Raw genomic sequence first — 17,966 nt, 5'->3', positions numbered from 1 at the left:
GCTTGGCTACCAACCACACTGCAGGGGAAACAGGTAGGCTGCTTCTTCTTTTTCTCCTTATTTTAAATGCAGTCTCTTTCTAAAATGACTCTCTCCAAGTCCCAGAAACTTCTGATGGTGTGAACTTCGTAGACAGGGATGTAACTGTCTGACTGAAACTTCTTGCTGGAGCTTCCTACAGTCTTTGCTGTCAGGAGCTGGATGCTACCGTCCATTCTCTCTAATCAGAATCCCTAGGGCCCTGTGCAGCCCAGATTTCCCTCGGGAGCTGTGGTTCTCAGTGGGGCTGAGATTCTCAACAGTGTCTCTAAGTTGTGAGCATGCACCCAAGTGCTTCGGACGCAGGAATTCCAGGCCTCCTCATGCATAGCATGGCTCTCCAGTGACCTACTTAGCGGAAGTCTTTTACACACTTGCTTTGAACTGTGATGAAAGTGGGCTACATACAAGCTGACAGGCGCAGCCTGTGAAATTAGATCCCCAGCCAGACCTTGATGTTAAAACCCTGAAACAGAGAGTTAAATTTACACAGGAGGATCTGAGCACCCCGAGGAATCTGGGGCTTCAGTGCTCAGCAGGGCAACAGTTCGATTTGAAGGCAGAGGAAGTGAAGTCATGTCCTCATGGTTTAACTGAGATACAGTGCTTACAGTGCAATGGGAAACTTTTAGGGCGTGCTTTCTCTCAGCGGAGTTTTTGAAGCCACAAGTTTATTAAACCTGAGCTGTTCTGACCTCTCCCAGGCTTTCCAGCTCTTACTGCAAGTCATTTGGTGGGTGTTGTCCTCTGAACAGCTGTGTTTTCTGAAAACAAATAGTATGTTCGCATGTTCGTAGCGACACCTGCAGCCGTGTTAGTCACCTGATTCCACAGTGACCTTCCTAATCTTTCATTGGCCCCAAGAGGACAAACTCACCAAAACGTGTGACAGCAATGTCCCATACTGCACAGCGAGGGGCCATGTGGACAGCACTCACGGCCAGCTTGGGCCCTCCAGAAGCTGTGAAGCGCAGTGGTAGCTGCACATGCCTTCCAGCTGTGAGACTTGGGGCGAGAGGCTTAGCTAAAGCTTTCACCTCTGGTAAATTCTCTGTGACAGCTGGGCCTGGCCCTGAGGCTGGTGCACACCAGGCAAATGCTCTGCTGCCGAGCTATAGCCTTGGCCCTATTTTGTATGGGTTTTGTTTTGAGATGAGAGGACTGGCTTTGACTCACCGTGTAGCCCAGGCATTTCTCGAACTTGTCACCTTCTGCCTCAGCCTTCCAAGCAGCTGGCATTGCGGGTTTGGCTTCCTCCTGTTTGACTGTGTAGTTGTGTAAAAACGAACATAAGCCGGATAGGATGGCACACATCTGTAATCTTACCAGGTGTGTACGTGTGTGTGTGAGTGTGTGAGTGTGTGAGTATTTGTGTGTGTGTTAAGGGCGAGAGAAGCGGGAGGAGTGGGAGTTGGAGGATAGCCTCGTTTATGTTTGAAGCTATCCTGGGCTATATGAGACCTTGTCCTACAAAAACAAAAATAAATGAGTAAGTAGAAATAATTGAATCTGCTTACAGTGTGTGTGGTGTCTTGACAGACATTGTACATTGTGAAATGGTTATCATAGTCAAGCCAACATAGCCATCACCTTGCGTGGTGTCCTTGTGCTATGCATATGTAGTAAGATCATTTACAAATTTCCAACACAGCATGCACTCAGTTGTTACTACAGCTACCAGGCTGTAAGTTGGAATTTCATAACTCATCCATTGCCCATCACTGAAACCAATAAGGTCGCCGATGTGCACGGGTATGGGCTTCTCAAGGAAGCAGAGGCACGCGGAAGCTAGTTTGAGGCAGTGGAGCAAGGAAAGGATTGTTTACCTTCTTGCTTGTTTGCTTGCTTTTTGTGAGTAGGCACAGTGGGCTCAATGCCAGGTAACCCTAACTCCAATGGATGGGGACAAGAAATGTGACTTTTGAGTGGTCATGAGGGTGATAGCCTTACAAAAGGAGCCTCTGAGAGCCATCCTATCTTCCTTATACCGTGTGAGGAGGCAGTAGTCTGCAGCCTGGAGGAGGCTCGCACTGCTTGTACCCTGCTGACAACCTTAATTTCAGACTCCAGTCCGCAGAGCCAAGGAGCAGCCAGTTTCTGTGTTTACCAGACACCTATTGAATGGAACTTGCCTACTGGAGGCTAAACTAAGTAAGAGAGCAGGTGTTTAGAGAAATCAGCATGGGAAGCTACAGCCTCCTAGCTCAGAGTCTCAAGAGGAACCATATTCTGTACTCTATAAGGAAGGCACAGCGGGGGTGAACACCCAGCTCAGCTCTGCCTTGCGGTCTCCTTCCAGAAACCTGATGAGGAGCAGAGGTCAAGGTAGCCATTGAGCATTTTGTGCAGGGTGGCTGTCCCGGGCAAGGAGCTGGGCAGGAAGTGTGTGTGAGCTTGGTGGGAAGCAGGTGTTAACTGGGGAAGGCGATCAGATTTAGCATGCCACCTGACTCCGTCACAACCCTTGCAGTAAGGGGACAAAGCCAGAATGAGCTGCAGCATCCAGCTCCACCGTTGAGAACAGGGGATGGTCTGAGAACATTTCGCTGCTTTCTACACGTGGTCTTTTAGAACATTTCAGAACGTATCTGAAGACTTGCCCAAGAGCAGGGCCCTGTGCTCTGTTGTACACGGCATGGAGTACTTATTGCTCCACAGTTCTGAGCAAGTCCTCTGAGCCCTGCAACCTCGGGCAATGCAAACCGCTGTGAGGCAGCTCCTCAGCCTGGCCTTCCTCTTTCTCAGACGTGCCAGGCTTTCCCAGGACACGCTCCTTATGTCAGCATAGCAGCAGCCAATGCTTCAGTTCACGGCCTTAAATTGCCAGTCTGGAGACCGTTTGCCTTCCCCAAAGAAAAGTGACTTAGAACTCACGTGGATTCCTGACAAACTGTTTACATGGAAATGTTTTTAAAGATGGATATCCTAGCTGATGCATTATTATGAGTAGTATTCTAATAATAATAATAATAATTACTATTATTATTAATAATAGTAGTATTGAATCTGTCACTTATGGATCAATAGTCTTTAATAATACCTGAGCTCCTTTTGATTCTAAGTATAATAACTTAAAAACCATTTCAGAAAATACATTGTCTTCATCATCTTGCAAAGATTCTAAAGTTTCTAAAGATTCTAAAGTTAAAGGCAATCATAGAGATGGCCGGCATTGAAACAGTGAATTTGATCTGGCCATGGTAATGCATACTTGAGATCCTGGCTGCTTATCAAAATGAGGCAGTAGGGTTGAATATTTGAGACCGATCTGAGAAATTAGTGAAACAGTCTCAAAAAAAAAAGAAAACAGAAACGTGCTGGGATGTAGTTCAGTGGTGGAGAACTTACTCCGGGTCCGTATTGAGATAAATGAACACACACAGACACACACAGACACACAGACACACACACAGACACACAGACACACACACACAGAGACACACACACAGACACAGACACACACACAGACACAGACACACACACACACAGACACACACAGACACACACACACACAGACACACACACACAGACACAGACACACACAGACACACACACACACAGACACACACAGACACACACACACAGACACACACACACACAGACACACACACACAGACACACACACACAGACACACACACAGACACACACACACACACAGACACAGACATACACACACACACACAGACACACACACACACCACCCCCTCTATCCCCACCACCACCACCACCTCACCACCATCACCACCAAAATACCAAAGAATTTTGAAAGTAACTACAGAACAGGAAACAGTATGATTTTAAAAATTAATAAGCTTCATGTTATAGATGACTTTCTGGAATATTTGTTTTAATAAAAACTAATAAGTTTTAGAGGCTGATATTTCCTTTGCGAATTTAATATATTTTTTGCTATGTACATCGCTGAAAATCAAATAGGATTGACAATGAATGGTCTTGTCTACTTATAATTCTGTTTTGAGAAGCCACTGCTCAGAGCTCTCAACAACTTCATTTTGTATTTGCCTCCATGTTTCTAGAAAGCACACACTGATTTTTTAGTTTTGGTTATCACCACTTCCCCATAACTATGAAAAAAGTTCCCCATAAGAACTTAGCTTCTTTATATAAGCCTACGTCTACAGAATTATAACACATATACCATCGTTCATGATCTACTGGGATACGACTGTGTGTACTGTTCACGACCAAGGCATATTATGTGCTGTGCTTATACTTTCCTATATTTCTCATCAACATTGCATTAGCTGGGGCTGCTGTCCACGTGTCTGTCTGACTCTCACCTTCTCCTGTCCATGTGTCTGTCTGACCCTCACCTCCTGTGTTTATGTCTATCTGTCCCCTCACCGTCTCCTGTTCGTTTGTCTGTCTACCTAGCCCCACACCTTCTCCTATCAATACTTGGCTTTTGCCATGTCTGTAGCAAAGTTCTTTGATGTTCTCCAAATGGAAGAAAAAATTTCTTTGCCCAATTTTACAGTTTCAGGTTATTCCTTAATTTCACCATTTCTTTCAATTCTTCCTGATGTACTGGGTGGACTGACACTCTCTAGGGCAACTGTGGTCTGGGATCGGGTGGATTGACCTCTCTCTAGGGTGACTGTGGTCTGGGATCAGGTAGACTGACCCCTCTCTCTCTAGGGCGACTGTGGTCTGGGATCGGGTGGATTGAACCCTCTCTCTCTAGGGCGACTGTGGTCTGGGGTTGGGTGGACTGACCCCTCTCTCTCTAGGGCAATTGTGATCTGGGATCAAGTGGATTGACCCTCTCTCTAGGGTGACTGTGGTCTGGGATCAGGTAGACTGACCCCTCTCTCTCTAGGGCGACTGTGGTCTGGGATCGGGTGGACTGAACCCTCTCTCTCTAGGGCGACTGTGGCCTGGGATCGGGTGGACTGACCCCTCTCTAGGGCAATTGTGGTCTGAGATCCTCTTAGGATTTCCTCTCCTGTCTAAGTTTCTGGGTTCCTTGGTTGCCGTGTCTTCTAACTAGGTTTCCTCCTTAATTCTGGAAAAACATTCCTCTAGGGCTCACTAAGACAGAGCATATGAGATGTCCAGACTGAACCTTTATATAATGTTAAAGAATGTTTATATTTCTCTTTCACGGTGTCCACAGTTTACATAGGTATAGAGTTTTATCTGGGTATGTTTTCCTTGAAAAAATGGAATTCAAGGATTCATGGAGCTCTTGCCTTTGGTGTTTGCTGTTAGTGGGCAGGTGAATTTTAAGCCAAGGGGACTCTTCCCATTGCCTTTTGGTATTTAAACTGGCAAAACTTTCCGCGTCTTTCTATAGTTTCCGTTATTCTAAAGTTCTATAATGATAAGTCTTGGCGTAAGTTGATTTTCACCTCCTGTACTGGGCGATCAGTGGTGTGCTCCATTCTGGGAACAGATGCCTTTCCATGATAAATCTTCAGTTCTGTGTGTAATTCCTGGTTGCCTTCTCTTTGTCTTCCTGAATTAATATCTGGATCTGCTGGATGGATCCTATGACTATTTCCATGTCTGTTCATCCTTCTTTCTGCCCCCACATTATTTATTCTCCCATGGCAGTCTAGTTTTGTTTTATAGATGTTCTGGCTGTATTTTTGTCAACTTGACACGATTTTAGACATATCCAGAAAGAGAAACTCAGTTGAGAAAATGCCTCCATATTGGCCTGTAGACAAGCCTGTGGGGGGTTTGTCTTGATTGGTGAAGGGTCCAGCTCTATGTGGGCAGTGCCGTACCTGAGCATGGGTTTCTGGGTACTTTTAGAAAGCAGAGGGAACAAGCCATGGAGGGAAAGCCAGTAAGCAGCACCCCTTCATGGCTTCTGCTCCAGTTCCTGCCTCCAGGTTCCTGCTGTGAGTTCCTGCCCTGGGTTCTCCCAGTGATGAACTTCCACCTTCTAAGGTAAAATAAGCTCTCTCCTCCTCAAATTGCATTTGACCGATGGTGCTTTATCATAGCAATAGAAACCCCAACTAAGGCACTAGACACGATGTATTTATAAAAACAAATTGCACGAGGCTGGCGTGGAGTCTTTTCAAAATAAGTTAAACTTATGCATCATTTTTCTTGGTTTTCAGCTGGATAAGTTGGTCATAAAGAGTTAAGTTAACAAAGACCCTGCAGTGAAGGTCATGTTATCAGCACCAGTGAGGAATCTACTGTGGTGTTTTCTAGGTCCACACATAGAATACACAACTGTTCAAGATAGGGAGAAGGTTGCTCCTTCTTCGGGGACTCAGCAGCCGGTGGAGGTTGCTCCTCCTCTCGGGAGCCGGCAGCTGGGAAAGCCACTGTAAATACAGAATAGGCAGGCTGAATTGTCTTCTCCATACACATGCTTGGTCAGCTCTTCCCAAAGCAGAGTCCAGCTGTTCAACTACCCCAACACTGAAGCGAGTTTCCTACCAGACACACTCTGCCATTTTCCACATCTGCAATTAAGATCATCTGTCAGCTTCTCCTTCTCTTCCCCTTCCTCCCCACCTTCTGCACTCTCTCTGGCTTGCTAGAAAGCTTGGATTGTCCTGTTCCAGCAGCCCTCAAGAGCTGTGACAACACACGCCACACCTGCTACTGAAATTTCCCAGCTCTAAGAATTGGGAAGAATTTGTAAATGAAGACTTTTGTTTCCCTGCTGCCCAGACCCGAATAATCACACAGAAACGAATTATAACACTGTTTAGCCAATGGCTCAGACATGTTCCTAGCTAGCTCTTAGATCTTAAATCAACCCATTTCAATTAATCTATGTATTGTCACGAGGATGTGGCTTATTGGTAATGCCCTGGCATCTTTCTCCTTCGGCATCTACATGGCATCTCTTCAACTCCGTCTACTCTCTCTCTTTATCTCTGTTTGGATTTTCCACCTGGCTTTACTCTGCTAAGTCATTGGTCAAAATAGCTTTATTCATCAACCAATAAAACCAACACATATACATAAGGACATTCCACGTCAAGTAATACTACAAGATGTACCGGCCTCTTTGGAAGTGCTTGAATTTTTTATTTCTTCTTCTCTTTCTCTTTCTTTCTCTTCTTCTCTCCCTCCCTCCCTCCTTCCCTCCCTCCCTCTTTCCTTCCTTCCTTTGAAACAGGGTCTTAGTATATGACTCTGTTTGGACTGAAATTAGATATGTAGACCAGGCTGGCCTTGAAATCCCCAAGGGTGGGGATTAAAGGTGAGGCCAGCATGCCTTGCCCCTGTGCTCAGACTCCTCCACACAGTGCTGCCACCCATAATGGAGTGTTGGGAATGAGAGGAGCCATGGAAGCCACATTGCAGGCTTCCAGTACATCACAGCTACACCCTAACACCTTGGGTTAATGCGCGAAGGCACCTTCAGTTCCAAGAGGAGCGAGGCAGAGACAGTTCTACACCTTTAATGACAACAGTGGTAGCCATTCAGGGACGATAGTGTGTGTTTCCATGTATGTGATTTCACTTCTCAAGTCTGTAGCCACTTCCTGTCAGCTGTGGTCTGAAAATAGTAAGTGGAAGATCTTAGAGATAAAGAGGTCACTCCATGTGAGTTCAAGGCCAGCCTGGCCTACAGAGCAAGTTCTAGGACAGCCAGGACTATACAGAGAAACCTTGTCTCGGAAAATAAAACAACAACAAATAAGGAAGTGCGAAATTACAATTACAAACCACACGCTGGAGGCTGTGGTGAAGGCTCACACTACCTACTGTCCTCCGCATGTTTGGGAATCACCTCCTTGCTGTGCATCCATGCTTTATACTGCCTTTCCAGTTCCCGCTCACTGTCTTGGTTCATCTTACCTAGGATCATGGTACCAAAGCGTTTGCATCCAAGTGACGCTTAGGAAGAACTCTAATGCCCAGTGCCAACCTCACACTTGTCCTTTGTTTTGTAAGTTAAACCCCACATAGGGTCCGGTGTTTATTTCACCCACAGCTGCAGGCATTCTGCCAGTCCTGGGACGTAGGTAGGGACTGTTGCCTCACCTCATAGGAACTGGTGCAGGACTGACGTAAGGAAATGCGTCTTTAAACAGAGATGTCCTTACCACTTGATTTATTCCCACACCACAGTAAAGAAACCTCGTCTGGAAGCCATCTCAACCAGGCCTGGCAGGACAGTCAGGCTAGTCTCTCCTGTTGATGCTTTTAACACTCAGTGATAAACCCAGGCAGCCCCTCTGTACAAATCTCTGCGGCCCTTCAGCCCAGGGACCCAGCCATCCTTAGCGACCTGGGTCCCAGTAGCTCAGCATCTCTGCAATTTTTGTGCTATTTGTGAGGAATGGGGATTTTCATGTGATGTGCATATTTTCCGGGGAAAACTGGGTTTGAGCAAAAGTTTTACTGTGCCCAGTTACCTGGTGCAAACCTTGAGGTTCTGAAGAGGAGGAAAGATGAGGATCTGAGAGGAACTGCTTCTTTCTTAATCTGGGAAGTCTGAGAATCTAACACACTGTGATTTTGTTAGTGGCCTGAACCCAGACTGCCCTGTTCCCACAGGAATATCCCTACTGCTCTCCCGAACTTACTCCAAAACACAGAAAAGAAACAAAAAGTTTTGTATGATGATGTACTGACATTAAATAACTGTGATGTGAAAAAAGGTAATTTCTAACTTATTAGTTTTCTTAATTTCTTTCTTTCTTTCTTTCTTTCTTCCTTTCTTTCTTTCTCTTCTTCCTCCTCCTCCTCCTCCTCTTCCTCCTCCTCCTCGTCTTCTTCTTCTTCTTCTTCTTTTTTTTTTTTTTTTGTGAGAGAGAATCTCATGCAGCTCAGGCTGGCCTCAAACTCCATAACCTTAAACTCCAGCAGATATTACAGGCATGTGTGACCATGGTAGTTTTAAAATTTTTAATTTTATGTAAGACGGGTGTCTTGGAACTCTCTATGCAGCCAAGGCTGGCCTTGAACGCACAGAAACCTGACTGCCTCTTTTTCTCACCATACAATCTTCAATCTCAAAATTAAACATTTTTCCTTCTAATCAGAAGTTTGTTTTTTCTATGAATTCATCATATATTTATTGGTGTCCACCCGAGGCCAGCTTTGCAAGCCAGAGTCCCTGCTGCAGTGGCGGTTCCTCCCCTGCCTTCGTTGGCTTCCTGTCGTGGTGAAGCGACTTCCCTCTGCGTGGACAGTGAGCGCAGTGGGTAACAGACTGCATTGCATTGTGTATCCGGTGCCCAGAGATCCAGACAGCAATGTGTGTAGTGTTTCACAGTGCGGGCCACCTCCCATTTAGCCTTAACCCTAGCGTCAGTTTTAAGATGCCAGTGCTGAAGCCAGGAGGTGATGGTGCACACACACCTTTAAACCCAGCACTCAGGAAGCAGAGACAGGTGGATCTCTGTGAGTTCGATGCCAGCCTGGTATACAAGAGCTAATTCAGGGATAGCCAAGGCTGGGATGGGGGGAGGAGAGAGAGAGAGAGAAAGAGAGAGAGAGGGAGGGAGGGAGGGAGGGAGGGAGGGAGGGAGAGAGAGAGAGAGAGAGAGAGAGAGAGAGAGAGAGAGAGAGAGAGATGCCAGGGCCAGAGACTACGTCGGCCGTCGGAGTTGCAGGCTGCCTGCTTTCTTCGCGGTCCGAGACCCTGTTTTTCAGCACGCGAAGCCCCGGGGATCAGAGACTCGGTCCCCGACCTCTCGGAACCGCGCCTGACACTTTGCGAGGCGCAGTCCCTCGTGGGCTACGGTCGAGGCTGGCCCGGGCCCCGCCCCTCGGGGCGGCTCTGCGCATGCTCGGCAGTGCGGGCGGCCGAGCGGGCGGCGGCGACCTGGAGACCCCCGAGGGATGGAAGCGCCGGCGCCGGCGGAGGCGGCGGGATGCGAGGAGCTCGGTGGGTGTTTGCGGGGCCCGACCCGGACCCGGGGCGTGGGCGTCCCTCGCATTCTCAGTCTAGGGTGCGGACCTCCGCGTTCGCGGTGGCGTCCGGGCTCCCGGTGGCTCGCGCGTCTGACTGGGGCGTTCCTGCTCACACTGGGCGCCGGGTGACGGGGTGACCGGGGGTGGAGGGGTGGGCGCGGTTTGCAGAGACCCCTGGCAGAGGCTGGTAGGGGAGCCGGGCTGGGGTGAGCTCCTCCAGGGCCAGCACCTCACAGTGGTCCCTAGGCCTGGCCCGGCCTTGCAGGGCGCGCTGCTTCATGTGTGTTGGCGTCTGTCTGCTGGTGTGTCTCCAAGTCTCCTGTGTGTGTCAGTCTGTCTGTCCACCGGCCTGTGCTGGTAGCACTGTGCGCCCGCGCGGGGAGTCGCCCTGTTTGTCCACGTCAAAGGAAGGCGGGAGCCGCTGTCACTGGTTTTTTCCAGGATGTTGTAAGGAAGTTGCCTTTGTTTTCTTTTTAAGCCTGTATCTCACCTCCGGGTGTCTGCAGGTGAAGCCTCGTTTAACTCTTTGCTTCCCAACTGTTCCAACGGGGACGTTGGTGTCAGGGGGCACAAGACGCAGCCCCTGGCTGGTGACCTTTCCGTGTTCTGATTTCACGGTTTTGGAAGGTTTGCTTCTGTTTGCTGCTGTCAGAAAGAAAAACAGAAACCAGGATCAGGATAAAGTAATGTCTTCCCAGCTGCACACTGCGTTTACGAATATTTCTAATTCCATGCAGGATGTTAACCGCAAGGAAAGAGGTTAAATGAAAACGTCGTTTAATTTATAGGCTGGCATTCCTGTAATAACATGCCAGCACTTCGTAGTTGTTTTCTTTAAAGTTACAATAAAGATAGAAACTTTAAGTGGAAAGGAACTTTGATTGAGCGCCTCAAGCAGGGTGCTGTATTCTTTGCTCCCAGTGTCCACGTGATCTCCCCCAGGAGTTCAGCCAGGCAAGTCCTTTTGTCTTGCAATTTAGCTCATTAAAGGTAGGACCCTGTTACTGCAAACCCAAGTTCATATGACTTTCCAGTTCATCCCTAACTCATGTTAGCGAGGTGTGAGGAGATCGGCAGGAGCGGGATAGCAGGTTATCACTGAAGCCTCCATAGCGTTCCTGGGCTGAGGACTGCTAACCTGTGCTCCACAGTGAATTCCAGGCCTGTGTGGTCCACAGGGGGAGATCCCGACTCACCTCTTCACCCCAGAAAAGTACATGTTTTCACTCAGCAATTCTATGTCTAGGCTATTTCTCAACGAAGTAAATCCTGTGCTGATATTTTACATCAGACTGAGAAGATGGTTCAGTGCGGAAGAGCACTTCCCATGCAAGCTTGATGCCCGAATTTGGACACCCCAGAACCCATGTACCGAAGTGGAGCATGGCTTTCTGTTATCCCCGGACCCTGAGGCAGGAGAATTACTCATTTGCTCCAGTGGCAGCTCATAGTGCCTACCACAGTAGCAGAAACCAGAGGGTTCCTGCCTCCAGCCAGGTGGGAGTGAGCATAGGCTCTCAGAGTCGTCCTGTAACTAACACGCACACACGCACACACACACACACACACACACGCACACGCACACACGCACGCACGCGCGCGCACACACACACACACACATACATGTGCACGGACGCATGCAAAGCACACACGTGCTCTGGTGCATGTGCTCCACAGTCATGTGTCACACACACAAGTGTCTGCCAGAGGACATTAGTTGCAGCATCTGTAGTAGGTCAAGGTAGTTACTGTGCGAGTGTCCAGTGAAAGGCCGTGGGTTCAGATACGATTTAGCTATGCACTCATCTACTGCCTAGCTGTTAAACATGACACGGAAGAGTGTTCACCATGTGTCATGACTGTTAACTGGAAAAGCATGTTGGTTTCATCCTCTCCAGCCCTCCTCCTTTTGAATTTTTGAGGTGAGGTCTCACTGTGTAGCTCAGCGCACAGGAAACATGAAAAAAGACCCCGACCAAAACCCATCAGGATGCCTTTGGCTGTTGGGTTTTGTAAGCAGATACAGACAGTGAGCAGCAGAGATACCGATCAGGGAATTATGCAGCCTGTCCAGGGAGGGGCACTGTGGAAGAGGAGCAGTGTAGAGGATTTGAGGGGAGAGTGGGCTAGCTGAGTATTTACAGTGACGTGACTGACTTAGGTCGAGTTACTTGTATATTTTTGAGACAGGGTCTTCCTGTGTATCCCCAACTGTCTTGGAACTGAGAGATCCCTTTGCCTGCCTCTGCCTCCTGAGTTCAAGTGCTGGGATTAATGGGTGGGCCCTGCACGAGCTAGGTTTTATAAGGCTAACGGGGGAGGGCTACGGGAATGGAGCTAGTGTGCCCTACACTCTAGGTGTGGTCCCCGGCACAGCCTCAAGTGGGCCCAGCCATACAGCCCTCTGGAGCTAGACAGAGGGTTAGAAGTTCAGGGTCAGCCTCAGCTGCACAGCAAGTCTGAAACCAGCCTAGTCTGAAGCTGGCCTAGTCTACGTGAGGCCTTGTTTTTAAAGACAATACCGTACAAAATGAAACCTGTTTCTGGTGCTTTCCATGTGAAGAGCGACTAAAGGGCGCAAGCAGCAGCTGGAGGGTGGTCCACAGGTCTGGGACAGAGAGCAGCATGCTCTCCAGACTCCCACAGAGGCAGCAATGGAGACGGGTGATTGGACTATGCATGTTAGGATGCAGACCAGCTTGCTTTCTTAAGAGACTGGGCAGAGGTGGTCAGGCTGGCTCCAGGGACCTGCATCTGAAGAGTGAAGGTGCCTTGGATTGAGGGCTTCCAGCAGGTTAATGATGTGTCCAGACTTAGGTTTCCCTCTTTAAAAGAAGGGGCTTGGTTTTCTCTCCCTTGAGTATGTATGTGCTGGACTTTGGCCGATGTGATGGTTTACAGTTAGACTGTAAGAGGCTCTGTGCCTTCCTCTTTGCTCTCTCATTAGGATTGCTCACTTGAAGGGAGGCCTTGTGTCATGTTGGGAGGATCCTCAGGCAGCCCGAGGCAGTGTCTGCAGGGTGGAGTAGGGCACAGATTGGAGGCATCCTGATAGAAGCCATCGACCTTTCTCCTTCCTTCCTTCCTTCCTTCCTTCCTTCCCTCCCTCCCTCCCTCCCTCCCTCTCTCCCTCCTTTCTTCCTTCTCTCCCTCCCTCCCTCCCTCCCTCCCTCTCTCCCTCCCTCCTTCCTTCTCTCTCTCCCTCCCTCCCTCCCTCCTTCCTTCTCTCCCTCCCTCCCTCCCTCCCTCCTTCCTTCCCTCCCTTCCTCCCTTTCTCTCTCCCGCCCTTTTCTCTCTGTTTGTCTTTTCTTTTTGTTTTTTCAAGACCTGTTTCTCATTGTAGCTTTGGAGCCTTTCCTGGATCTCTCTCTGTAGACCAGGTTGGCCTCGAACTCAAAGATATCTGCTTGCCTCTGCCTCCCGAGTGCTGGGATTAAAGGTGTGCACTGCACAGCCTTGTGCTTTTTTTTTTTTTTTAAATAATGGAAAAAATAGCTGGTACCACTAGTAGAAGGGATCCCACATAAGAGGTGACTTGTTTGGTGGGTGAAGTCACATAGGTTTGGAGAGGAGGTGAGGAGTTGACTGAGAGCGTGTTCATGCCGAGCATTCCTGGAAGGTGAGGTCTGGGGAAGGCTTGGAAGTTGTCAGCATGTAGGTAGTGCTGAAGCTGTGGGCCGGGCAGGGCAGGGCAGGGCAGGGCAGGGCAGGGCAGGGCAGGGCAGAGGAGACGAGGGAGGAGGGGGAAAGAGAATGGATACACAGATGCTCTGAATTATTGCTGAGGTAGTGTCAGGATGGCCAGATGAGTTTTAGAAAGTGCTGTTACGCTGTTACCCACACGTGTTCCGATTTTCCACAGTGGCCGCATGTTATACAATGTGACATTTGTGGAGAGCACGGCTGGAGAGGATTCGGTGTCTTTCTCAAAGGCTGGACTTTATGTCACACTCCATTGGGGATTTCCAAACTGTCCTTGCATACTGCTCTCTCAGCCACAGGAGCAAAGTCATCTTATTCATGATGAAGATGGTGGTGTAAATTTGGGTGACAACATAAAGAAACCACGTGTACTTCATCCTTTTCTCATTGTCCACTTACAAGTGGTTTCTTCCTTCACTAGAACCATGAGAGCCATTTAACATTGTGTTTTCAACGCTTTCATAGAAAGAAAAGGATACAGACGGTTCTGTGGTCTGTCTGCACCCTCATTAGCTTGTTCCCACTATGGTACATGTTCTTCTCTTCATTTTCACTTTGCTTTTTAAACATTGCAGTGTGGCGTGAGCATGCAGTCCCTCTCCTGATTCACAGTAAGCGCTGACACCCCCCCCCCCTTGTGTCTGGGACCTCACACCACAGTGTGCAGTCAGGGTGCATCTTAGTGAGTAGAGACTGCCCCCGTGTGTCTGCGACCTCACACCACAGTGTGCGGTCAGGGTGTGCCCTAGTGAGTACAGCAAGCTACTAATTGCATATTCTTAGCAAGTTTCAAAAACTTGTGTTTCCGCAAACGCCTTTATCAGTAGCTTGCCAGTAATGAGCACTGTGAGACTTTAAGACATACTGCTAAGTTTGTCAGTCTTTAGCTACAGGGTAGGCAGTTGAGGCTGAAACAAGAATTGGCATGACTTAGGAGATCATTCGTGTTCTGCCTTGTCCAAGTTTCATTGTTGTGTCCATATGGCTCATGGTATGTCCAAGGTGAATAACACTGACTCAAATGAGCATTTCTTATTCATATATAAGTTATACACTTGTGAGTAGAAGTAATCGTGCCCCAGTAGTTTGAAATCTACTGCTTACTAGTATTTTATAAGGCATTATTAATTTTACCATGGCTTTTTATCAGAACTGTCTGATTTACTGCTTGAACAAAAATTACATCAAAACACCAGCAAATAGCAGACTATGTATAAACAACATGGGCTTATGTGATTTTTAATTACTTAATGTAGAGTATTCAGACGTTATTTTATGTGCTCTTTGTGGTGATATCTTGTTTGTACAAATAAAACTTTTCTGAAGATCAGAGAGATGAAGGAGCAAAACCACAGCCACCTCAACTTCCCAGCCGAAAAGAGACTGAGTTCCTGTCTCCTCCCGCCTTATCATTTCTTCTCTCTGCCCAGCCGTTTCACTTCCTGTCTGTTTGTATAGACCTCCAGACCTCTATGGTTAGCTAGTGGCTAACTCCACCCTTGATCTTCAGGCAAGCTTTATTTGTACAAACAAGATATCATCACAGTTCTTAACTCTGTTACATCTTTTACCATGTTGGCTCTTTAGGTATCATCGTCACCATGATTATTATATTATTATTACAGGATTAATTCAGTAATTCCTTGTGTGTGTGTGTGCATACCTGTGTATGTGTGTGCATGCATGTGCAGGCCAGGGTACAATTGTGGGAGTCAGTTTTCTCCTTGTACTATGTAGGTCCCTGGGTTCAAATTCAGGTCTTCCGGCTTTGTAGCACCCTTACCTACTGAGCCTACGGAGCTGTCTCTCCGGCTCTCCTTAGGGATGCTTTTTTACACTAGTCTCTATTTCTGTTTCCCTTTAGTTGGTATAACTTACCATCTTTGCAAACTCAGTCTTATTGGACACTTTATTGCTCCAGAATGCTCATTATCAATTATTTTTATTTAGTTCTAAGTTTATGTCAAAGATTAGTATTTTAAGATCTGAGGACGTGTAATTTGCTTGTAGCATTGTTACACAGCGAGGGGTGGAACTGCCGTTCATGGGTGGCTCATGACTGTGTAGTGGCTCAATGCTTCCTGCCTGTGGTGTCTTTTCCTTGTCTAATCCTCTGAGAGGTAGGCGTTGTGACTTTCATTATGTGTATGATACATCAGGCCCAGAGGCCTCTGGGTAAGATGTCATGCAGCTGACTTCAGCCCTCTGCTTAAACAACCCAGCAGCCACTGGCTACGTGAGCTTGGTCTCTGAGTATTTGCAGTGTGTGTGTCCTGGATTTCAGGTACTTAATATAGAAACAGGATGTAAAACACCCTACTTTTTCTGTTGATTATCCAGCAGTTGGCAGTGTGTTGGACTCCTGAAATTAAACACAATAGACCGGTGCATGTTCTCACCAGCAGGCAGAGGTTCAGGCCTAGCATGTGCTGTGTGGTCTGCTGACCAAAGCCAGAGTTAGTGCTGGAGACCACACGTAAGAAAACACCACTGCATCTTCTAGGGGGTCAAACTCAAGACATGGTTGTTATGTTGATATGCTGTATCCTCAGATTCAGAAGAAAATAGTTTCTCCTTGCCTCGTAGTGATTGGTGGGGTTTCTGAGTTTGTTGGCGCAGATCTGCCCTTAGAGGCTGTGGTAGGAGTGGGATGTTAATGTGTGTTTTAAGTTGAAGCTTCTTAGCTGTAGCTTTCCTTGTGTTAGCATCTGGGTATCTTTTTAATTCTTTAGATTTGAGTTACTCCGTGACCTCTTGGCTAATAGACTCATTTCTGGAACTTGACCCCTCACCTGTTCTTAGTTTAGTTAAAGGAGATAAATATTTCTTAGTATGCAGTATGTGCTTCTCCAGTAACAAAGTCTGGAACACGGGAAGCCACAGACGTCTCCAGCTGCGCGGAGGTGGGAACAGCACAGCATGCTGCCCCTGAGCTCGGCTACAGTGGCTGGGTCAAAGCAAAGCATACACGGAGACTCCCGAGTTCCTAACCTGTTAGTGCCTTTCTGTCAGTCCCAACATTTACAGATCAATTCCCTTAAATCTCACTGTGAGGTTAGAGGAGTGTCCTGGAATAATTGGCTTTTATTAAGATGTTCAAATATGAGGTATAAGAAAATAGATTGAAAGCAAAGAAGTATAGCAGATTTTTTTTCACAGTAATACATGGCTAATGTTTCCAGGACTGTTATAACATGGAGAATGACTTTAGAACCAGGGAAAACTGGAACTTGGGGTGGAATAACAAACTTAAGTCAGTTGCTAAACAACCTTAGTTCGGAGGGACTGAGCCCAGCTGACCTGTACGAGTCCAGTGAACATTGTGGTGCTGACGTGAAAGTCAACCATAAATTACAAAACTACCATTTACTGCCATTTCAATACTTGTCGGTTAGGTTCCCAGGTTTGATCTAAAGAGCACACTGAAAATAAATTCCCCATACATACAATACAAACAGACTTCTCCTTTAGAGTTGATACGTTCTTAAAGTCGTGAGAGAACTTACCTTTTCCTTGACTTTCGTGGCCGCTGTGATCTCTCCTGCAGCCGGCTTCCAATAATAGATGGTTCAGGTTTATGAAATGTTGGAAGTGATCACGATCTTTATGGAGAACACTGTGAACACTCACTGCAGCCACAGCCCAGGGCAGAAAGAGATGAGAAAGTGGGCGTAACTGGTAGTTGGACAAGCCGAGCTAATCAAAGCGATGAAGTCAGAGCCTACAGGGCAGCGGGGCGCACCGAGGCATAAAACCAAAGCTGATGACAATAATCGGTGTGGCTGACGGCGTTCACTGGCTTCCCCGGAAGTCAGATGCTGGTTCAGTACCTCAGGAGGTGATCTCACTTGAGATAGGACCGGCTGTAGAAGGCAGTGTGACTGGTGTCCTTTCAGAGGGGGACTTAGGCACAGGCTTAGTCACGGGGGAGTGTTGTATGGATGGGAAGACAGGGGGCAGAGCCTTCCCAGCCCCCGAGAGGAATTCCCTTCCCCAATTCCCAGCACTCTTGTTTCAGGCTCCAGGCTTCTTGACCTTTGGGATAGGAGATTTCTGTTGTCCCGTTTTGTTCTGGTGACCCTCACAAAGCTGCAGTACTGGTTTATAGGGAAACAGTGGCATCGCTTTGCACGGAGCGGAAGAGAAGAGGAAGCGGAATCTGCTCTAAGAAAGGATACGCACAGCTAATCTTCATGTGTTTCTGGGGTAATAGGAGATGGCATCGCAGTAGACCCTCCATGGGGGAACAATTAACTGTCCCCTTGCGAGTTTTCACTGTGTTTAGGTCTAGCCTGTAAATTCTTTGATACTAGAGGCTAAGAAACAAGGCAGCCCCACAAAGTAACCCATGGAGAATACA

At 47.6% G+C, this 17,966-nt stretch overlaps 1 protein-coding gene across 2 annotated transcripts in view; it reads left to right on the top strand.

The window, feature by feature from the left end:
* Positions 1-9,757: 9,757 nt before the first annotated feature.
* The window catches only part of Slc36a4 (solute carrier family 36 member 4), a 37,615-nt gene continuing 29,406 nt past the window's right edge, over positions 9,758-17,966 (top strand). For both annotated transcript variants that reach the window (XM_085689901.2, XM_048434167.3), the window contains exon 1: positions 9,758-9,878. In XM_085689901.2, the coding sequence (XP_085546027.1) occupies positions 9,833-9,878 (46 nt within the window). In that variant the 5' untranslated portion in view covers positions 9,758-9,832. The remainder of the gene's footprint in view (positions 9,879-17,966) is intronic.

Source organism: Myodes glareolus, chromosome 4 (genome assembly GCF_982192425.1).
Source record: "Myodes glareolus chromosome 4, mMyoGla1.1, whole genome shotgun sequence".
Taxonomy (NCBI): domain Eukaryota; kingdom Metazoa; phylum Chordata; class Mammalia; order Rodentia; family Cricetidae; genus Myodes; species Myodes glareolus.
The sequence above is the reverse complement of the archived record's forward strand: the minus strand, read 5'-3'. Positions and strand labels throughout refer to the sequence as shown.